Here is a 23934-nt window from a genome sequence, read left to right as displayed (position 1 = left end):
GCTGTATGTGGAAGGTATTTGTACAGTGTTTGTTCGCGATACAGATGCATACCATACCCGCACGCTAATGTGGCTTTCACAATATTTGAAACAATTTATAACGCTTAGCGAGGAACTATCGCCAATGTTCACCTGAGCAAAGGAAACCATCGATCTCTTATTGATTGTTGGCTTCTGCATTTCACAACCGGACAACAAGCGAGGAGATTTAGCAAGAAAAAAATAACATCTTTTCGCTTTCCGGTCGAATAAATTTCCGAATGATTAATCGAACTCTGGTGGCCATTCCCCATTCTGCGCTATTGTGTTTCCAACCGTTCCAACCTCAGCAACTATTCACCAAACCTCGGTCGGCTCGGACCTTTTTTTTAACCCAATGAAGCCAACGCAGTAGCAACAATGATAGAAAACGTACAGCCCGCGGAGACACACGCGAATAAATCAGCGCACATTTGACATGTGCGATCCGCGCAACAACAACAACAAAACCCTCCACGCCAAGTGCCGGAAAGAAGTGTAAAAGTGTCACCCCGTACGGTTGCGTTGGTCGATCGAATGAACGCGCACGGTCGATCGATAGCGTCGAACGGAATACCGATGACCGATCGGCCCGCAACCGACCGGTGGACATTGTGGACAGATCTGCGACCGTCGGCGATAGGTTTCTGGTTTGAGCGCGTGGGCTTACGCACCACACGCTGCCGATGTGACGGTTTCTGTGTGTGTGTGTGTATTTTAGCGTAGGATGTGGCACACTAATTTCTTTTTGCGCCCTCCACTGTCCTGTCGATGCGTCATGGGAAAGCTTCGGTGATGTCATCCGGGCCCGCACAGACGGAAGACTTTTCACTCCCCGAGCCACACCAACGTTACGCCACCATCGGGCGCTGTGTAACACCTGGTTGGTGCTGGCAGAGTGGACGGAAGCCTGAACAGTGACCGGTCGGCCTCAACCATCGGAGACGGAAATCGAATCGTTGGCTTGGCCGTTATGATGCGTGAGGGTTGAAAATTAATATTTCGATTAGTGTCGATGACCACCCCGTTTCGATGTCTGGGCGGTATTTCCGGGTGGAGGGAAACAAACATACGATGTCCTTCAGCATGGAACGAAGTGTGTGCGTATTTGGGTTTGTTTGTTCAATCGAATTGAAATCTTTTCCTCGTTCACTCAAAACCGTCGGAATGCGTTCGCTTTGCAAGGTCACCACCTCGCAAAGGAATGGGAAATTGAGATTGGCTCAAGGTTTGTACAGAGCGTGCACCAGAGCGATATCGATATCACAAACATGAGAATTTCCATTGTACTGCTGGCGAATATCGTCCTCCTTAGCTTTTCCACCTTCCATTTGTTCACCTTGATTCTACCGCACGTAGCTTACCAAGGTGGTGCATAAATTTCAATAAACTAATGACCCCGTGAACGCATATCCATCGGATTTAATTTAACAACTTGTAAATGCAGCCGCGCCGGCAGTCGCAGGTGATTGTCGCCAAAGTCTCAATCATGCCCAGGTTTCGGTTCGATCGTACGGTTGAACTCCTGCAGGGCTGGACGGCGACACAGACGCACGCGGAACGAAATAAAGCTGTCTGCGTGTAATAAAGTTGCTAAAATATTATGAAAACGGTTGTGATTTCTCCTGAGCGGCAGCGCATGCAACCGTGTCCATTTACCGCCTGCATCTATGCAATGTTCGAGAGCGTGCGCGCGCGCAACGACGGAAAAAAGGGGCAAAATCAGCCGCAGGATAAGAAATGATATTACAAAAAAGTCCAGCAAATCAGGGTCGGAAGAAATCAATTCCACCCATCTTCAGGTACACGGGTGCCGTTCGCCCATTCTACAAATGTGTTACATTTGTTTTACTTTTTGCTCCGTGCCCCTGGGGTGGAGTCACACGCATGATAAAATACGCAAACAAAGTGCCCGCGCGCCCGGGAAAGTCGACTCGCCTAATGGACCATTGCGACCGGGTCCGTTCCGAATGTGCTACCGGGAACCCGTGCGCGCTCGGCACTGCCCGTGATGATGATAAAACCTCGTAAAAAACGGCTTCTGTCCACCTTTCGAGGGAGGGAACGCCAGCGAAAAAGGGGAAAACTAAGGGGGCCCTGCCGCTTCTTCCTTTCGCGAAGGCAGAATATGTGTCGAAAATAAAGCGATAATCATTTAATTTGTTTGTGCCTGTCTGGTGCGGAATGATCAGATTTTTTGTGTGTGTGTGCTGTTTTCGGGTTTTGATTGTTTCGCTGTTTTATTTTGTCTTAACCTCCGTTTTGGGTCCTTTTTCTCTGTGCAAGCGGCAGAAACAGCAAAGACACACCTTCAACATCATCACTCAGCATGATCGGTTCACCGAAGAGGTTACCTGTTACGATTCCGATGCAAATGCTGCGAATGTTCACGTCTAATTCGCTGGCGGGCAATCATTCAGGGCATTTAATAGTGTTGCTTTCGTTTGGTAAGGAATTTTTACTTGCATTAAGATTTTTTTGCTTTCCAACGATCGTATTCGGTCCCCACAGGAGGGCCAAAAGTTCTTTTGCAGCTTTCTGGTAGCGACACAATTTAAAAACATTTTCCTGATGGGCGTCTGTTTTGTCAATTGATTTTTTTGTTGTTTTTATTCGTGTTTAAGCTTTTGCCATCAGATAACTGCTTCAGAAGGCAAAAGAGGAGACAGAAAGACAAAAGAAAAAATATGCAAACACACACACACGCATGGCACTTGCACATGGCAACAAAAATGTTGAGGTTAGGTTATGGTATCGTTGACGATTAAGACATGGTCGATGCAGTTTTTTTTGTTTGGTACACTTTATTTATGGCTTCATTCCTTTGTGGGGTTTCCTCCCGTTTTTGGGAGGAATCGTTTTCGGTGCAATGATTATTTTTCACCCAATTGGTATTCAACTTTTAAAGTTTATGGTGGCCGTTTTGCTGCGTTTGTGCCTCCAAAGGATGTAAGGAAATGTCATAATTAGTGATTGTTTGGACCACTCTTTTTGTGGCACGTGCAAGTAGCTGCGCATTGTGCAGATTCCTTTTTAAAGTGCCATGGTCATGTAATAAATTCTCATTTTAAAAGGGTTTTATTTGTGTTACAACATGACAGAAAAAATTGGTACTGACAGCGGGTTATATTACTCATATACCACAACAACACACACGTCGATTTCCTTTTAATGAAGCATCGAGAAAAGGCCGCCGGCAATAAAAGCCTAACGAGACGCAAACACATTTTCCACTTGGGGCACCATTGGGGCCATGTGGCAGAGAGACATAGTGTCAAACCGAACCTTCTCTCGGCCCTTCTTCGGAGGGGAGGGGAAGGGGAAGAGGAAGGGGGAGCCTAATCGGACGATCAATCTGCCCGATCCGGCAGCAATGAGGTCAGTCCGATCGATCGGCTGGTGCGAGCTTTTCTTTTACGAGCGACGCCCGGACTCACCCAGCAGTGGGGTGGACAGCTGATTAGATTATTCTTTTTCCCCGAGATTGCACCGATAAACTGGCAGCAGGCGAAGATCGTTGAGTGCCGCACACTCGGTGTCATGCAATTATCGTTAAACGCTTTTAATAAGCAAAACGGATACGTTCGGCGCACGGTGACCCAGACATGGGGCAATCACTTTTTTTTTATCGCCACCCATCTGTTTAGAGCGATAGTGTCTCTCTACTCTCTAGCTGATCGTCATCGATGTGGAAACAGTCTTGTTGGCTTGTTGCTTCTCTGCGCTTGCGATCGGTGCCCGTTCTGTTGCGCTTTGTGGCCCATGCCGGGCATATGAGCGTGTGCCACTCCAGCTATGCTGTGTGGCGTAAATTGTGTGTGTGTGTGTGTGTGTGTGTGTGTGTGTGTGCGCGTAAAACAAACCAACATCGATGATGGTTGGGAGTCGCGGCAATGGAGACGAACCCTTCACTCTTTCACTCGTGCACGTGCAAAACCGTTGCGGCCGGAAAGTGCGCAATCAATCCATCGTCGTCCTGAAGGAGGTGGAATCTGCAATCGTGTTTGGGAAATGGTATGCGCAAGCATAGCATGCCTTCTACTGGCTGCAACTTGATGGCCACCATAGGTGCATGGGTAGAGAAACAAGTGGCCAACCATTTATCGTACCCAACTGTCTTCATAATAATAATAATAATAATCATCATCATCATCATCATCACCGTCGTCATCGCCGCCTCCGTTCCATTCGATCGTCATTGCTAACGGGTATCCCTTCGTGTCCGTGGAACATCCTTCCCGGCGTACCGCCCCCACGTTCCATTCCTTGGTGCGCGTGCGCAAATGCGTCTTACAAATCACCTACTCCCATGATTAACTGCCCATTCCGCTAGCGTAAATCGCGCACACGCTCACACGGTGTAGGTGGACAGCTGAAATAGAACGAAACGGTTCTTGCAAACGGGGCTGCCTTTGGTATTCCAAAGGAATTTTCCATTTTTTTGCCGATCTTTCACTCAGCTGCATTTCAACGGCAAGCTAAGGGATGGTCAACGCTTGATAACAAGTGTAAGGTCCATAAGCCAAATATACTTGATAGGGAAAATAAGCTTTTATAATATTTTATGCTAGTTTTCTTTCATTATTGCTCACTATGCGTCTTCATCATCATTAAGAAAATCATTTTTATGTAACGATATAGAAATTTAATTTTTATCCGAGTTGTCCAATTATCAGACTACAGACGATACTCATATACCGCTGCTACTCATTCACGCCCTCTAGCGGCAAAACAAGCAATTTCGTCATTCTTCATCTGTCAAAAGTCAAGATAATATTTACTTACAACATTCGATACACACAACACGCGCACTACTTTGTAGGGAAACGTTTCTTATGCCACCGCAAATGGCACTACAATCCGCCTACTCTACGACCCGCCGTTAGGAAAAGAAGATTAAATTAAGCAAATGCAATCATTCAATCCAAACCAGCAAATCGTAACTCCGTGGGAAATGCAGCCGAAGAAAAGCCTCAATGATGAAGTACCCTCGGGATTGCCATCGGCATGTCATCCACCGGCCGTGTTTACAAACGGATTGCGACGAATCCGCGGCTTAACGGTCGCGCTGCCTAACGCAGCGACAACATTTTGCACTAATCGTTACAACGCAATCGTGTGCGCCCGGCTGATACATTGTGCACACTTTGTAACGATTCCTTCGAACACTCGCGATCCGTTTGCGGGCGTTTATCGTGTACAGTTTATCTTTTATTTATTTATTAATTTATATATGTCTGCTTTTGCTTCCATCCACAGATCAACGTCGCCGTCCAGTGTCTGAGTACGGATTTCAGCAGTCAAAAGGGTGTTAAGGTAATGTATCGTCGCGTTTCGATCGGTTCTGTGGCAATTATAATTTAACCTGTAGCGATTTCTCAGTCGTCGAATCAAACAACGATCCTAGGCAGGGAGACATAGGCACAACATCCAAGTAGGGGGGAAAAAAAGATTCAACTCACTCCACCGTGCACATCATCTCCTTCCACGAAATGATCGTTTGCAGCGTGATAGGTTAATTCGTTGCTCGATAGCTTGCTTTGGTTTTAAGTTTTTTTTTTGTTTTGTTTTTCACTCCATTCCCGCCGAACGGCATCCGCCATCCCTAGTGCGATGCCGTCATAATGCTCATAATTGATTACTTAGCCAAGTCATGGCCCCACGTCCCCGGCATCTTCGGGATCGATCGCATTCGAAACCGGGTGAGGACGGCCGGCCACGCTGGCAGCTCACCATTCGGGCGCGAGATCGATCGGCCCGGCAAGTGAAGCTATCTCGCTAAGCGATGTATTATTATTATTTATTTATTTTCCTTTTTTTGCCCGCTACCGGACCCCGTCCACCGCTCCTTGCCCCTTGTTTGCGTTGCTCTTGCACCGGCAGCAACAACCTGAGGCGTGCCAGGTGCCGCCGTTTGTGCACTTTCACGCGTTTTCACTGGCGTGGCATGGGATGTCTTTAACTATGCTACCTTCAGGTAAGCGCGTGTTCGTGTGTGCGTGTTTTTTTTTTATTTTGCACTCATTTCAAAGGCGTTTTAGGATCCGCCAGCGGCAGCTTGCAGACCCCGTTGGGGTCTCTAAAAAACCGTACGCTACACGCACACGCCCTCTCGCGGGATCGGGTCGCTTTCGCTGACAGGTTTGAATGATTGAGTAGCGAGTAGTTAGTTACCGGCCTGTCATCGTGAAGATGTGTTCCCTCCGTTTCGCTCTTACGCGTTTCGCGAGCAGAAAACGATACTTAGGAAGCGCTAGGGTGGTGTTGGTATACTTTTTTTTTAGCATAAAATAAAACTTACCGGGCAGTAGTGTGCAACCCATTCTTTCGAACCATTTTCAATGACCATCGAATGGGCGCCTCAAGGAGCAGCCAGCTGTCCGCGCGGAGGACTCGCGTTGTCTTGAGTTGGGCAACCTCCGCAAATGGAGCGAAATCTTCTCGCACCATCCTCGTGGCGGATCATTATCATTATATGATTATTTGTTCATCATCGGCAAATTACGTTGAAATTGATAATGAGCAATTACTTGTTAGGGTTGTGCAGCAAGTGCAGCAGGGAGCAACCTGGCTCGGCCTGGATCTCGATGGAGAAAGATAGGAACGGCGAAAGCGAAAGAGAATATAATTTATGACTCATAATGGCGCGGGGTCCCTACTTACGCAGCGGCAACATTCGATCGTGTACTGCGAGATTGTAAAACCATGGCCTCGCTTAATCTTCGTACTTCATGTAGGTTCCTAAAATGCGGCATAACTAATGATGATCATATATATATTTTTTTTCACGAAACAAATCTAAATAATCCCCCACCATTGCGGACGGTGTTGCCATCTGGCGGGTAATAAATGAGGTGCTCTTACAGATTTTTTTTTTTGCTCTATGCAGACACGCTTTATTGCAGCTCCAAATGAATTGCGTGGAATTAAAGGCGACCATCAATTCCACTTGACATTTTACTGCCCAGTTGTCTGTCATTATTCACGAAAGCCTATTTGACAAAACAGCCATATAAAACGTGCTAATCTAACCATACCCTAAGCTTACCATGTTTGTCGTACGGTATTTGCAACAGGTTAAAAGAATTCGTTTATTATAGAAGTGTGTTATTTCGTTTTGTATTCTTGCTCGCCAATATTCACGTCTACTTTCGTGCAGAATTGTCCCAACCCTGCAATCATCCCGTGGTGTATCGAACTGTGTTCGCCTACAGAATTCGCAGTCGAGCATTAATGCAAACAAAGCCACACTTTAATCCACACGCTATCATAATCCGATCATTCTCGTCCAGCTTTGTGCGTGGCTGCTGGGTAAAGGATCAAATAATGAAGCCATCTCCGGCGTATGGCCCTGAACGTGGCCAGAAGGCAAAATGTCAGAATCGTTGATTGATCAATACATTTTCTAGTAATTAACGACAAGATTAAATTTAAATATTTCTACTCGCGCCCGACCGTTTGTTTTTGCCCGTCGAGTAAGCTCCAAGATACTGCGGATACTTTGTTGGCAGTGGAAAGGTGCGGCAAGACGCCAAGGGAAGATACAGCGGAGAAGGCAGCACGGAGCACCTCAATGCATCGAAAACCACCCCGTCCAGGCACTTCCTTGCCACTTAAGCCGCAACGGAAACGATGGACGTTCAAGTTCCCATGACGTTTCTTCGGGGTCATACAGGCGGAGTGTTTGAGTCAGCACTCGCGTTCGGTCTCGTTTATGATCACGCTGTGCGTGTATGTGTCATGTGTGGGTACGTGTGTTATGCTAATAATGATATAACTATTCGTATTTCCTCCATCAAATCCAACCACCAGCACTGCCTGCATCGCTGTGCTTGGAACGTTCGCTTCCATTCCACAAACCGAGGTCGCACGAATAGTTGACGAGTTGACTGATACTTCTGTTTGGCTACTAGCACGATGCTATCGCTGCCAACGCTTTGGTTTGGTTTCTGCACATGATGCTCAGAAGAAAAAAATGGAAGGTCCACACCGTACACGAACCGTCCCGTTCGTCTATCTGCGTCTCGAATCTAGAGCATGTCAATCGAAAGCGATTTGGGTTTCGGAGGGATGCCCAATTTCTGCGTCCCCAGGGTTACCGCCTGGTGGCTTCAACAGTGTCTACCCAATTAGCGCAAGTTGTGCATGCGTTTCCTCCTGCTTGGCACTTGACCGATGGTTGATGTAGGTAGGTATATTAAAGTCCGCCCGAGCTCCCGGACGAGAGGCTTGATGCGGGTGGAGCGTCATGTCATCGGTTTGGTGTTGAAGACTTTTGACATTTGATCGTACGATCTCCTAGGGCGCACGGGCAAATGGTTGGCTGGCAATGGTTGCTCCAGGTCTGCTTCCTAGTGGAGAAATTCCAGCCAGCCCCGGGGACGATACAGCGAGATGTTACATCGCGATAGGGAAACAAGAATCTACGGTTTATTTATTTTACATTATGATGGCTTTCAAGACCCCGCATAGTTAAGATCCGATTCTCGGTACGCAAGTAGCATTGGTAGGTGCGGCGATCAACAGGGGAAAAAGACAGACACTCCTGGCCCTAAGGCGCACCGGTAGGAACGCGCAGTGGACGGGGAAAACCCGTCGAAGGAGAAAGATAGAAACAAAAACCAGACAACCGCTCCCGACTAAGTAGTGGACGGCATCACCGTAGACACCGAAATCGGATCGGTCTCAGCGTGGAAGCCGGACGGAAAGCAGAGAAAAATCAACAATTTTTATCTGCCTGTCATTTGAGATAAATCCATGAATGAACATATTATAATATCTATAATCATAAGAGAAAAGAGATTCAGCACAAAGCGGACAGCGGAGAGGTAGGAAAAAATAACGAAAATCCAGCCCTATTCCGACTCGCGACTTCGAGCAACGCTGGGAACTGAACCTCCAGCCTTCTGGCACACGGACAGGTGTTCTCCAATGTCCCAGAGGGTATTTGCTGGGGAGCAAAACAGGACAAGAGGTGAAAAAAAAGCTGAGCAAAACGTACCGAAGAAATCCATTATACAACAACGCAGCGAAGGAAGCGATCCCAAGCATCGTTGCCGTGGGATAAGAGAAAAGAGGCGGTGTGAGAAGACAAATCAATGACGGCTGGTGATAAAATAAAGTAAAATTAAAATAAAAAAACCCTTTTCGGAATCAGCCGAACGAAGAGGCACATACGAAGAACGGCACGGAAAAAGGATTTTTGATCCTTCGTATGTTGGCGTGTCCAGGGTCGTGCATTAAGGGAAATGGTGCGTTAACGTGCGTTTCTTACGGAAATATTGGAACGATCCCTTGTAATGAGCATCCGCTTTTATCTAGGATCTGCCCTTGCGAGAACGTAACCACTTCGAGACGATTTATTCATCTGAACCCTTCATTAACACCGCGACATTGGGCTTAGCTTAAATTTAATCGATTCTATGTTTTGTAAAGTGTTTCTCATCGTTGAAAGGTCCGTCAACTAATGTTTTCCTCTTAAATCTCTTTTCGTTTTCAGGGATTACCGCTTCACCTTCAAATCGATACGTTCGAAGATCCCCGCGATACGAGCGTTTTCCATCGGGGTTACTGTCAAATCAAAGTCTTTTGTGATAAGGTAAGTCGTTACTGTAGTAGCCAATGGATGGTCTGGGAAGATGGGACATCTACGATCGAGCCCGCATTATTCGCAATTGAATTCACGCTCGAACAATTACGGTGACATTTGTCAACCAGTTTATTTAGCCTACACTATCTCGTCTATCCTTGGACATTGAAAGCACAATTTGCATACATTTCAGCTGGCTTCATTCTACAAAGTTGAAGAAAAAGGCATACTAAAGTATTAAGCTTTAATGTACTATTTTAAATGCAGCTGTCAGTCGACATAAAATCTAATATGTATTTCAATATGACATACTTCTAGATATAGTTTACATGCCATTCCTGCATGTGCTACCGCTCAGCAGAGGCCCGCTGGATGCGGAACCTAAGAAAAAACCTTCCTTTCTAAAAGGCTTAAGGGAAGCTCGAATGCAAATGAATGATAATTTTATGTTGATACTTCATCATCGTTCGCTGATCGCTTCGTGCCGGACGCTCCTCTAGTGTGGATCGTTTCTGATTCAATTTATTAAAACCGTACCGGGCCCGGTCAGGACGTGGCTCGCAAACAGCACAACGCCGCAGGACACGTGTGAAACGTTGCCGCCGCCGCACCCGGAGAAGACCGGGAACACATTGTTGCATGCTTTCGCCTTCTCGCGCGGGATGCCCTTTCGGGATTGGCCTAACTTAATCGATTAAGAGCGCTCTGTCGCACATTGCTTGACGCGCCTAGCGGCGCGTTGTCAACGTCGATCGATCGTGCATCGATCGGGTGATCAAATTGCGCGTCCGCTGCTCTGTCCTGTGACAGTTCGCCTCACCCCCCAAAGTGGTCGTATCCTTTGTGTTTGTATACGGTACACCGTCATCAGCCCGGGTGTATGCGTGCCTTCCCTCGATCAAACTACCATTACGATGGCGACGCTCCGATGGTTCGCAATTATACGCAATTTGTTCTATAATTGATGAAACGACAGCTCATTAAAGGGACATTGGACCGAAATTGGTTGCGCGTCGGCGAAGATTGGTGTTTGTTGGTGTGCAGCGGCCATCGCACACCGCTGCCGCCCGCTCGGGAGTTTTCGGAAGGTTTCACGGAGTTGCTTTTGTTGTCGAAAGTCATCCGGGGCGGCCACCAATATGCGAGTGCGTGCGGTCTCCACGTAAGCGATCGCCGCCAGGTACCGAGCGATTATGCCGCGGCAAAAAAAAAACACGCACGTACTCACGCACGCCTTACCGAGCAAAATGGCCGCCCGGTTGGCGGAGCACAAACTTCGCGGATTGTGTGTTCGAGGTTAAATCGATCGATTCCCTCGATTCCTTTTGGTTGTCGGGCAGCCTCTACACCCCGTAATGGTAACTGAACTGTTCGCCGGACAGAGGTTACGCTGCGTTTCGGTTCAATAAACTGTGTCCTCTAACTAAAACACACACACAGACGCACGTGTGCGCGCGCGTGCAGGACGTGGCAGAATGGCAAACGAACCAATGGGGTAATGTAAAGTGTCACTTAAGCGAAACAAATCGCGAACCATTAAACCGCCCGATCGATGCACCACATCGACCAGTACTGCGTCTTCGCGTACTGCGGTGCTCTAATTAAGCACCGGTCGCAATTCACGCGAACGTATTTCCTGCCGCACCAGATCGCACTATTTGTGACACATTCGGGGCGCAACAACACTTCACGCGCGTTTGATAGTTATGGTGGAGATCGAGCCAAAGTTTAGTGCTTCACACCACCAAACGCACGTGGAGATGGCTAGCGGATGAAGTCATAATACCTACGGGCATTAAAATCACCCGTTTTACGAACATTCGATCTACTCCGTAGCGGGATCGATAAAAAATAATTATTATTGTCAAGTCTCCAAGCAACTCGGAACACTTTGCTTCGGTGTTGAAGCACTCCACCTCAGCATCAGGCTAATACGGCGGACGCTCGTGTTCTCATAGAAAACCGTGCCGGAGAACGAACAAAAAAAAAAAAAAACGAGCGGCCATTTGCATAAATACTGACCGTCACACGGTCGTCCGCTCTATGGTGTAGCTTGCAAATTCTCCCCAAGTGGATCATCAATTTAGATGTGCCCGTTTATATGTGGCTAAGCTTCCTTGTCGTGTACGTAGCATTTCAGCAGGCTAATATGCGCTTAGTACGCTCTATCTTTCTAGTTTGATCACATACTTCGCGGTGCGAAGGTTAACCGCGAGAGCCACCGAGAATGGAACTGCACATGTGCACAGTTCCACGGGACTCTAGCCGATGAAAACAAATCAAATTAATAGCAGGTGTGTTACGGGACCAGCAGATGGTTTGTAGTTCAATCGGAGATTGCGCGAATTCCCGGCAGGGGGCGCTAGGAAGCGATCAGGAGGAGAATAGCACCGTGTGCTTGCGTTCGTGGTTTAAGATGGCATTCGGTACCTTAAACGAAGCTGTTGATTTCGTCGTACAATAAACAACATACTTTGTAGGTGGTTTCTCCCAAGTCAAAGATCACTATCAAGTGAAACGTCAAAATGACACACATGGCGCTTTGGAAGTAGTCAAACTAATCTACAATCTCATTACGCCTTAACGTGTACGTCGCATTGCTATCCACTTTCTTTGCTCCAGTTACGAAACCTCGGCGCGTAAGAATTCGTCCAAAAAGCGTACCACCATTTCGGGGTGGGTAACAATACACCGTTGGTGGCGTCGCACGATAATCACCTCGAGGGCAAATCCCCCAATGGATGCGTTGTCATCCAACAAGGGTGGTTGCGTGTTTGTAAGTGTCACCCTACAGGCAGGTAGCGCTCGATAACACCCAAACGCAAAGACCTTCGAATTGAGACGTTTGTGACAGGTGTCAAAAAAAGAGTTCGAAAGTCGGTCCGCTCCTGTGTCCGTTGGCTTGTTGATCGGTTGATCGGCCGCTGACACTTTAGGCGATCCTAGTCCTGGGTAAGTTTCCCATTTAATCCTACCCAACGAAAGGTTTTATCTAATGGAGTGAACAAATCACCCATACTGGACACTAGCCCGAGACGCGGATGGCGTGATATGCCCGCCATATACATGGGTTTGTAGTATGCATAATGACTTTTTGCTAGCGTAAACCATACGCTTGATGTGGTACCACCGACACGGCGCGCACTAACCTAGCGGTGCGAACTAATTTGAATAAATTAATAAGAAATGTTTATGCAAAATCTCAATCGCTATCGCTGTGTATGAGCGCTGTTTGTGAGCGCACTAATAAAATGAAAGCAAACGTAAGCTATATGATCGAGCTGGGTTTTAAGGTAGCTGAAATCTACGGTGCCTTAGCGAGAGAGGTACATTGTCACTGACCGTCTAGATGCCTCGAGGCATCCTTCGCCGGCCGAACCAACCAGGGAGGAAGTGCACGAGTGCATATTCACGATATTGATTAGTTTTAATTGCACCGCATGGGGTACGCTTTTCCAGCGCACAACAACGCGAGTGACACTCTTCTCCGCGTGTCCAGCACCTACCGCCAGAAGCATGCGGTACTGGACTTTTGAAAAAATGTATACACGGACGGGAATAAAAACTACCTCCACATGCACATTCTTACCGGTAAACCATTATAAAATCATTTAATTGAGCCATTTATATATTAATTATTCATTTTTATCGCACAGTCGCAGTGCGAAGCATGCGGCAAAAACTGTGCCGACATTTGCCAGTGCCACCGCGCACATTATTGCAAGATGCAACAGCAGCAGATGCTGCGCATTCTAGCAGTAGCGACATGGCGCTAATGACGAATTGAAAACCTTGTCGCTCCCCGGAGGATTACACTGTTGTTGGCTGTTTGTAGAGGTTGTGTTTCTTTTTCATCTTTTATCTGCCCCCCGTTACCGGACAACTCCTTAATGAATGATCTTTCGATTCGTTTCTGGAATTGCTGCCGATAGGTACTCTTCCCACGACGGGACGCGAATTTTGCTTGGGTTGCCCCCCGGCTTTACGACCACTTTTCACCACAATCGCTTACGCTAAGTACACATGTAGTACATGCGATAACTGCTCGAGGTTTGTCTTCCACGACCGGTGCATCGCTTTTCCCGACAGATGGCGCTCGGTGAAACCATTCACAATATTTGGACATCGCAACACGCATTCTGCTGTTGCCGTCCCGCACGGTGGGTGATGGGGGATTAAAATGCATAAAACTTTATATCCAACCTGCATGGAAACACGGCCGGGTCTACATTTCCCTGCGCTTCGCGACATACACACACACACACAGTTGTACCTATCGGTCTCCCATAGCACGGTGGGGACCGACTTGTCAGTGGTACAACCAGCGATATCGTAAAAATAAACAAGCACCAATCCAATCGACCCCAGTTACGGACCGCATCCGTCCCAGTTGGTGGCGTGACCGTGTCTCCCCCCTTTCTCCGCCACTTCCCACCTTCCCTTAAAATGACACGCCCGATTTCGCGACTGTGGTAACAATTTTTCAATAAATTTTATTGAAGCGATAATGGCCGCAAGTCATGATTTCTGAAAAGGAAGCAGACTACATTGATAGATGGTGTGTGCCGTTCTGTGTACGCCGCTCGCCCGGACACGTCGCGTTCCGAAGTGTAGCAAACGGGCAAAATGGTCGAGAGCCAATCGTCTCCAGATGTCGCCAAATGGAACGTGGAACAGGTCTCGGTGTGGTTTTGTTGTGCGTGTGTTTGTTTGTTTTTTCGTTGTATTTCAATCTCTTACACCACGGACTTTGTCCCTTTGCTCATTATATTCGCACGTCGTCAGATATTAACAATGTTCTGACATTTCCGAGTGTCCCGATCCCTTCTGCTGGTTTCACTGCACTGTTCACTGGGCCACAGCATCACCGCACATCGTTCTTGCGCGGTCTGTACCATGTCGCAGGATTGTCGCTAATGAGCCGTATGGATTGAACTTCCGTTCTTGTTTTTTTTTTTATTAATGTTTTTAAATATTCACTCGCTTCGTATTCTTTCCAGTCTGACGAGTGGTACGATCCGGCAACCCACAAATGGAATGACCTTTTTATTTTTATTTACTCACGTACAAGAACTACCAAGAACCAAGAGAAGAGAAACGAACAAAAAAGAATGGAAAAGACTCATTACAAATGTAGTTTATTCTTTTTGAAATAAACATATTTGCGGAAGGAAATTTGTCATGTGTTGAGAACCCGGCAAGTTTAAATTGTTCTGTTAGTGCTTTCCCTTTGAAGGTTTTGTTTGCATAAAACGATGGCTACATTTCTGCTAAATAACCATTATAAGTTTGTTGTTGCTATAAATCGCTCTCTCACTTAATCACATTCCTTAAATCCTCTTTTTTTTCTCCACGACGCACGGGTTCCCCGGCAAGCATTAAATTAAGATATCCATCTGCGCTCAGATTCGGCAGCCCATAAACTATAAAACAAAATCTGACCGCCTGAAGCGCATCCCATCGGCTCACCTATCCGCAGCAAGATTTATGAACGAGGCCAAAAGCCAAGCGCAGCAACCATCTCCTGGCCCGTCCTTTGCCAACGGGAACGGGTGAAACGAACGGTGTATCGGTGGCTGGTCCTTACACCGCTCACCTGTACGGTACTTTCGGAGGGACTTGTTTCTTCTAATAAATCTGTTAAATACCCTCTGTCCGATATGATACGGTGCTGTTTCACTTGCTGCTGGCTCGCGAGAAGGCCGCGTATATTGAGAAGGGCTCGGGAAACGAGACGCCGGATCATATCGGATCCCATCATCACCGGCCGGTGGAAATAGTCGCTTCGCACCTCTGCCTGTGCCGAATGGGTTTGATCGATCTTTGTGTGGGGCTAATAAATTGTTAAACCCCAACCACGATAGCCTTTAATCCTGGTTTGCGATCTTTACGCATGGGAAATGGTTTCACAGGTTGGCCCCGTTCACGGTTTGCATCCTTTGCTCTGTGGACTTAATTTTAAAACCCAACACATTAGCAGAAGTTTTTAGTGATGAATGGTGTATATGGTTTGATGTCTAATAGTTTAAGCAAACATTTGGCCTGAAACAAAAAAAAAAAACATTTTCCTCAATGTAGCAAACACTACCGTGGAGGTCCTCAATGGCCCGTTTTTCGTTTTGCACGTAGACAAAGCGTTTGAAATCGCTTTCATCTCCATCTCCTGCACGGTGCTATCGAAGCTGAACCCCATTCCGTTCGTATGTAAATTATTGGCATCATTTTTGTGATTTATGACTTACCGATAAAAAAAAAAAACCAAGCCGGAATCTGACCGAGATGTAGCTTTCCTACGCGCGCTAAAGCGATTGAATATTTATGCAAAAATGTCTATGCGGAATGTTTGTGTGTTCTAGGACGATGGAGAAGGATACGTCCGCTCAACCAACGATGCCCGATGCAGTAGCGTCGTTGTCCGTCCGATGGTCAAAGGCGTACGATCGTCAACAATACCGCCATTCATCTATTCGACGTTGCGGTGTTTTGTGTGTGCTCTTTTTTTTTTAAATACGGATGCGAGTTTGAGATAGGTTTATTGCGGATTCAAATGGAGAGGTCCCTTGGGTCGATCACCACACATCGTTATAAAACGAAATATATGGCGTACCCGATTAGATCTATGTTTGTTACCCCCAATACCCGTGGAACACATCTCTCTGTAGGGGGCAGCTTTTCCGTGAACCTCGTTTCAAATCTCGGGTGGTTTTTTTTTTGTTTTGTTTTGCAATATTTATGTGTGCATTTGCATGATAAGAAGCCTGTCGTCTCTTCATCGATTCGGCGAAATTAATGTTTTGCTTTAATGAAACCAAAGAAACAAAAATAACCCAAATCCGTCCAATTGAACACGAAAGACTTGAGCGCGGCAGTAAGCGACGAACCTTGCGCGGCGATAGTAACTGTTTGCAAACGCGCACGAATGTTTGTGTGTGCTGTGCGTCAAATTGTGCATACGCAGCCGAATCATTCACACCGTAACCGAACAGCACATCCATTAGTGGACAGCCGAAAATTGCCAATTACGCGTGTCGGATGCAAAGTGTCAAAATATGACAAACTTCTTCGTGTGAAGTTCGAAACATCGGAAAGAGAAAAACAAACCTAAGGGAAGGGCAGCCTTTGAAGATGCGAGAACAATTTACCCGTACCGATACTCCACGCACTGGTGGTGGGCAGGACTATGTGCAACGATGCGGTGGCCACAAAGCGTCCGCGTGCAAGGTGTAAAAAGCGTAAAAACGCTACGGTTACAAAAAAAACTCCACTAACCTTTTGGGATGTTTTTATTATTTCTTTTTCACTCTTTTCACCATCAGCAACTGTTCAGTGCTTTTAGCACTTGTTGTTCGAGTGATGTTGCAGGACAAACAAAACAAAACAAAAATGCAACCCGTACGTTTCCCATTTTCAGGTGGTTTTTGCTTCATTCTTCACGTTGGGTTTTGACCGTACGATTTTACGCGCATCGTGCATTGTGCCTGCATAGTTTGCACTCGTAAAAATGCACTCATTCCGAAAGGATTATTTGCCGGTTTAATGGGTTTCTCACGATTTTTTCCGATGCGTTCTTGTGCGGCTGTTTCGAGGGAAGCTGAGAAGGGTTTTTGTGCACCAACCGCTAACAGCGTCCTTTTTGTTGCTTCTACATTCCTTATACTTGTTGTCCGTTATCGTTAGCAAACCCCCAAAAAATACCTTCTGTGTGCAGTTTTTATCACACTTTGTGTACAGAGAAAAAAATACTCATTTCAACATTGTTCGTAAGATTTTGTTCGGTAACTAATACGGACGATAACAACACAACTACAGATACCAACGCCCATTGGCAGCGAGACAGTTTGCTTTTGATTATGATGAATGTAAGACAACATAATTCTCATGCTTGCGAATAATTGCATGCGTGAATGTGTTTGCACATAGCTGCATTCCGCCCGGGTTTAGCCCGCAGGCTTCCATGGGCTGCACGGTACAGGTATGGCGTAGCGGGCGATGCAGCAACATAAATGTAGCGCGCAACCGCACCGTCTGTCCGATCCGTCCTTCTCGGTAAATGTTTATTAAAATCCCATTATTCTTTCATTTTGCATTGCGCTTAATGCACGCGGGTTTGTGTACGGCCACCTAATGCACCGACCGATTGTGGCCGCGATTGCATCGGGGGACGGTTCGGCGGGGATTCATTGTAGCACAACGCTACCGGACCCATCTGCCGCCTCCCCAGGGGGCATAATATCGAGCGTATTTATGAAAGTGTTTATGCGCGTTGCGAAACGGTACGCACCAATCATCCCAACTTCCTCGGCCGGCCCGCCTGCCTGCTTGTCCCTTGCTTAGATAATAAACGCTGTGGGATAATCGATGCCAATCCAGAAGCGCACCGGGGTTCACTTTAGAACCAAATCGGTCACGCTCGGTAGCTTGAGCGTGCAAGGTGAAAAATTCACTAATCACATTATGTAAAATGGCCTCGCGGCCTGCTAGCTTCTGCCCGTTGCATAAACCGGCTGCGCTGGTAAAATCATCCGAATGGCACCGGTACGGTCGAGGTGACGTGTTTTCCCCCGCGGGGGTGACAATACGACACGAGCGACTTTGCTCGCAATAAAGTTCTCTTCACGTCCCAATCCTTAACCGACCGCCATTTGGTGGGGGGGAGTGTGGGGGCAAGTGGCTTCCTGTAGGGGACAACATAAAATGGGGTGTAAATTTATTCGTTGCGATGTCGACTTGATTCCGGCGCGCTGCGGGATATACGAGGAATGCGAGAAGCATTACTTGACGCGGCACTTCTCTCATAGATGCTGTCCCTTGGGGTGCCTGTTGGAGTGCAGAATAACGGGAAGCTCCCATTTTCCGGCTACCAGTTGGTCTACGAGGTGGATGCATAATGAATGGATGCACAATTTTGTTGAGTTCTAAATTCCTCAATTCCAGAATTTCTTAGAATTTTCGATTATTACTAACTTCTCAATTGATCTGTTAAGATGTTGAACATATTTCACAACATAACACAAACACAACAAACACAAGTAATTGCGCAAAAAAAAAATTTAAATATTTTAGTCTTTTCCTCTCTCTTCGAGGGTTTCTTTTTTGTGCTGAAAAGTATTTTCACCCAGCGAAAATCGTGCACCATCGAGTGTGGTCTAATTTATTATCATTTTTATGACGTTTTACAGAACGCATATTTGCAAAAAAAAAGTCATGGTAAAAGACAACGAACGCGTACATCATAATCATCACTTCATACCAACAACAGCAAATGAGTGATGAACTGTGTAAATTACGACAACAGCAACAACAAAACCCATCAAGCCACGAACTTCGATCAACAAAAACTTACACACACGCACCGCAACGTATGAAAGAAAATAAAACTTCATTCATATGATTAGCCGTTGCTTCCTGATGGAGCTCTCGCGCTTAATGGAAACCCCGGAGAATCGGTCGTAAAAATCTGTACTAGTAACTTCGATGCGTTTATGGTATCTCCGCGCGGTCCGCAACAACTTTCGAGTGCATAAAATTGGTTTCCTTTTTCCCTTTTCGTTGTTGCTCGCGCAGGTTCGCGGTGCACCTCGCGGGAACCAATCTGCACGGAGCGGGGCAATCCCATATTTTATGCTGTAATTTGCAATTTAACTCCATTTACCCAGGCAGCGCGCTGTAAACGCGCGTACGAAAAAACAAACGCTTCCCGGGCCGACCTGGTGATGGGGTCCGTTCGTTCATTTTTACGGTTTTGTGATGAGTGCTGCATGCAGCGATGCTACCGCCTTGACGCGGTCCAGAACCGTTCGCTCTCGGTTCGGTTAGCTCTATTTGCACTACCGTTCCTTGGCGCTTCGGCAAACGGCAACTCGTGCTGCAGTGTGCAGTAGGTCGCCACCGACGACCGAATAACTGCAGACCAGCATTGGGTCCATTGGGCCGTCACGCCGGTACCTGTGCGAGCTAGTAAAATTTTATAAGTCCATTTTTAACCCCGTTTTCATTAGTCGCTTCTGCATCTTCGTGCTGCAAAATGGCTTTAAAATAAGGCTTACACCCGGGCAAGATCACCAGACACCAGGGGTGGACAAGGCGAGCGCACACACGCCTGCCTTACAAAGATGTTCCATAATGTAATGATCATCATAATCATAAAAACACATTTCACAGTTGCTGCTCCAACCGTGCACTAGCGATGGAACCCTTACCGGTGTGGACGTCCAGCGCTTCAAGGATGGATGGGATGGGATGATCCTCTCGGGGGTATAGCTTGACCACGGGTTTTCGCTACAGCTAAAGAGCTACTCAGCAACGCAATTTCGTAACGCAAACTCGGTGGATGATGGTTATAACGGGCAAATGCCCCATCCCTTACGCGGGATTAAGGCCGGAAATTCTCCCCCGCGGGCTCTCGCCGGTGCGCCCGGTGCATAAGTGTGCATTTTATTGTGTCAATCATTCGCCGTACGCAAGCATCAATCATTGCAAATCGTTTCCGCTGCGCAAGCGTGGCAATTGCCAGGCGGCTATCCCGTTGCGCACGTACGCCAACGTTGGCTGCATTGGGACAAATTCGTTGAAATTATTCCGTTTGTCCGAGGATCTGCAGCTCTAGCGTTACGCCGATGATGCGCCCTCTGGTGGTGGCTAGCGTGAAGCTGTCGCTGCCCTAACGGAACTGTCAAAATACGGCAAAACGACACGCGGTGCGGTTGGTTCCTGGGCGCACACAGACATCCCGGGCATGCTGTAATTAATACCTCTCACGGTCGATGTAGGCAGTACACTAGGAGCTCTCTGGTTTTTCAAAGCTCGCATGCGAGTTGTGCTGCCTGCGGGATAACGCAGCGAACTGGATGGATATTTAGTGAACTAATCTCGCCCGCTCAAGCGAGTCAGTTGAGTACTCCTTACGCTGTCGCGCTTGCAACAGGTGGTCATCCCGGGGCGAGTTCTTCCCTTGGGTTCTTTGGACACGGTCAGGGAAGTCTGACCACTGTGTGCAAAAGGGTGTGGGAAACGGACGAAAGCGGTGGGCAAGAAGCAACGAGAAGGATCAATTTGTTCGGGGCTGTGTTCCGCACGCACGCCGCGAGAGTAGAAATTAATATAATCATAAATTATGCACGGCTTGATGTGGCGTAGGAACGAACCGAAGCGGTGATCAAGCGATACGCTTCCGTCGCGATCGTCGCGAACAGTTCTTATTGCGTGGCCGCAAAGGGCACACCTCGCTGGAGGTTGGTAGTTGGCGCGGCAAACTGTGCGGAGGTTGTGTTGCTAAAATTACACCTTCCGAGGGCGAAAGTGCAACAGACGCACACATACACACACACTGCAGCAGTTAAGATAACAACCGGAGCCTGCACCCCTTCCTATTCTCCTCTCGACCACCGCTTTCGCCGGGAGTTCACTCCGTACGCGCCGTTAAAGACAATGTAGCGCGCAATCGCCACACACAAAAACGCACCACGCCGCGTGTGGTAGTTCGCGTTCGCACCAAGAAGTTCGTCCCTGATCGCATGATCGTTCAATGATTAATGCCGTACGATCGAGAAGGTGGTACGTACGTAGTGGAGCGTTCTCCTATCGCATGTCGTGCTGCGTTTCCGGTATCCTAGAGACACGAGGCGTATCAACATTGTCGGACGGTGACCCCATTTTTGGTCGTGCGAAGCAAAACTGTGCTGTTATACGATCCTTGACGTTCGAAATATTTCCTAACGGAACGAATGATTGTTTTTTTTTTTGCTTTTCTTTATTCGCAATGCACCAACTGTCCATTAGGTTGGGGTAGCTGGCGCAATTTGTCGTGCCGGCGTTCGTTCATGTGGCCGTCGTGCCGGGGAACCTTCCCGTTAACCTCAAAAACTGAAAACACCACGCAAGCAGTGAGCGCATCAACGCATCCCCTAGCGACGAATGAAGTGAATTAATAAAATCATTTGAAAACCCATTACCACCGCTGACAGCGCTGGAAATTACATTGCATTTGCCGAGTGGCTCACTCTCTCACACATCTTGCCCTTCCCAACACCTGCGCGTGTATGACACATACCTTCTTTGGCCCTTAGTAACCACCGGTGATGATCGTTTGGGGATGCAGCGCAAATAATCCCCAGCCCAACGACGATCACTACGCAAACTCCCCTGTCTAGGTAACGTTAAAGTACCGCACAGCCATAGTCACTGCTTCCTTTCTGGCCGTGCCTGGTGCTCGTGCGCGATAGATGCAACAATATTTTAGCCATTTTTAATGAAGATAAGCCTCGTATAATCTGTGCTATAAAAATGAAAAATATCTACATTGCGCCTGCGTGTGTACGTCGGGAGAGCGTTAAGCGTTCACCTGTGTTGCACCACCACCATTATTGCCCATGTGCATTTGCGAAATCTTCCACCACCGGATGACACTTGCTACCCCCGGTCCGGGTCGGTCCTATCCCATGACACTCTCACGGTAACCCCCTCTTCCCGACCAGAACGGTACGATCGTATGGAAATTCCTTCTAAACCCACCATCATCTCAGCTCCATTCCGAAAGATTACAGTTAGATCGACCAAAGTGCTGGTGTGTGACCGGTTTACTAAATTTCCCGTAATGTTTCTTTGAAAGCGTTTGGAAATTTTCGTGTCGTACACAGCGAAAATGGGCTACTGTCTCTAGACAACCTCGCATGGAGTTGCAGTTTGCCTGCCGTAATGTGTTGCTACAAGGATGAGATCATATGAAGAGAATGAGATCATCCGTTTGTGATCAAACGTGCGAGATGTTCAATTTGTTGCTTAAGTGTCTGGACATCTTCTCTTCAACAAGTGAACTAAATTGTTTTAGTTCTAATAGAAGACGCAAAAATCCTCTAAACTGATTCTGATCGAGAGCCGTACTCCTGTTTCTCAAAGCTTTTTTGAAATAAGGATAAGAAGTTTATGACAATTTTGGACAATATTAAAATCTCCTTGACGAATGTGAGGACTAGAACTGTAACCAATGAACTTAACGCTGTAAACAACTCTCTACTACTGCTGGATTTCTAATATTAGGACATATTTTTCATGGAAAGTTATTCAACGGTTTTTTTTATCCATTCTTCCTTCTACAGGGTGCCGAACGGAAGACACGCGATGAAGAACGACGAGCAGCAAAGCGCAAGATGACCGCTACTGGACGGAAAAAGCTGGACGAACTGTATCACCCGGTGGTCGATCGGTCCGAGTTCTACGGCATGAGCGATCTATTGAAACCGCCAGTGCTTTTCTCACCCTCGGAGGACATCGATAAGGTACGCAGGATGCTAATATTTTCCACCGTGAACGCCCAAAGATTATTGCCGACTTTTCAATAATAAACTTCCCTTCCTTCCCGCAGCTAACATCCATGGATATGCAGTTCTACGGTCACGATGCCGACTCTCTCTCCGGTACCTCTGACAACGTCAAGTCGCCCTTCCTGCTGCACGCCAACAAACCGGCCACACCAACGCTGAAGTTCCACAATCACTTCCCACCGGACGTACCGACGTGAGTACAGCGAAAAAGTCGGATTGAACTTCCAGTTTCCCCTTAGTGGCATCCCGTCGGCTATTGCGTTTTTGGCCCAACACGTACTGGGATGTTCACCGTTGTGGAATATTACTAACCTTTACCCATTTTGTTTTCGTTTTTCTTACATTGTCATATATTACACACAGTGACAAAAAAGATCCGAGCATCATCATGGACGGTTCGCTGGTGTCAAACCCGATGGTCGACTTTACGCCACAGATCAAACGTCAGCGAATGACACCGCCGCTTAGTGAACGGGTTATGTTGTACGTGCGCCAGGACAATGAGGACGTCTATACGCCCCTTCACGTCGTTCCGCCTAGTACGGTCGGGTTGCTAAATGCGGTAAGTTTTAGTAGACTATCTGTTTACTGCAATGAAAATTAAAGAATGTTCTTTAATGGCACTAGAAACCAAAGCTATTAAAACAAAACACTAATAGCTCAAGTTGGAAACTATTTTTATAAAACGTACCTTTAAAACAATTTGAAACCAAAATTTTATCTTCTCTGAATGTGCTATTAGTGTTTTGTTAATAGTTTTGTTTCACTCAATTTGCCTGCATAACCACACCCAACAATTCAAAATTATAGGATCATTCAATTTGATCCAACAGTGACAGCTGTCATCTGAAGTGTGGTGGTAGGAAAACAGACCAAACAACCGTCTTAGTAAATCCACCAACATATCACCTTTGACAGCTGTCATTTTGTGAGAAAAAAAAGTTCCCCTTCTTTCTCACCAATCGGAAGGATAAAACAGGTACACAAACCCCTACACATTTGCGCCAA

The 23934-nt window shown here is 47.0% G+C and overlaps 1 protein-coding gene across 1 annotated transcript in view; it reads left to right on the top strand.

Annotated features, from left to right (window-relative positions):
• LOC128714846 (protein grainyhead-like) overlaps positions 1 to 23934 on the top strand; it is a 136960-nt gene that overhangs the window by 110940 nt on the left and 2086 nt on the right. Inside the window, exons 10-14 of the mRNA XM_053809727.1 lie at positions 5278 to 5334; positions 9518 to 9616; positions 22702 to 22881; positions 22968 to 23119; positions 23290 to 23488. Of these exons, the coding sequence (XP_053665702.1) occupies positions 5278 to 5334; positions 9518 to 9616; positions 22702 to 22881; positions 22968 to 23119; positions 23290 to 23488 (687 nt within the window). The remainder of the gene's footprint in view (positions 1 to 5277; positions 5335 to 9517; positions 9617 to 22701; positions 22882 to 22967; positions 23120 to 23289; positions 23489 to 23934) is intronic.

The sequence above is a fragment of the Anopheles marshallii genome, chromosome 3 (assembly GCF_943734725.1).
Source record: "Anopheles marshallii chromosome 3, idAnoMarsDA_429_01, whole genome shotgun sequence".
NCBI lineage: Eukaryota > Metazoa > Arthropoda > Insecta > Diptera > Culicidae > Anopheles > Anopheles marshallii.
Note: the sequence above shows the minus strand (reverse complement) of the source record. Positions and strands in the feature narration are given on the sequence as shown.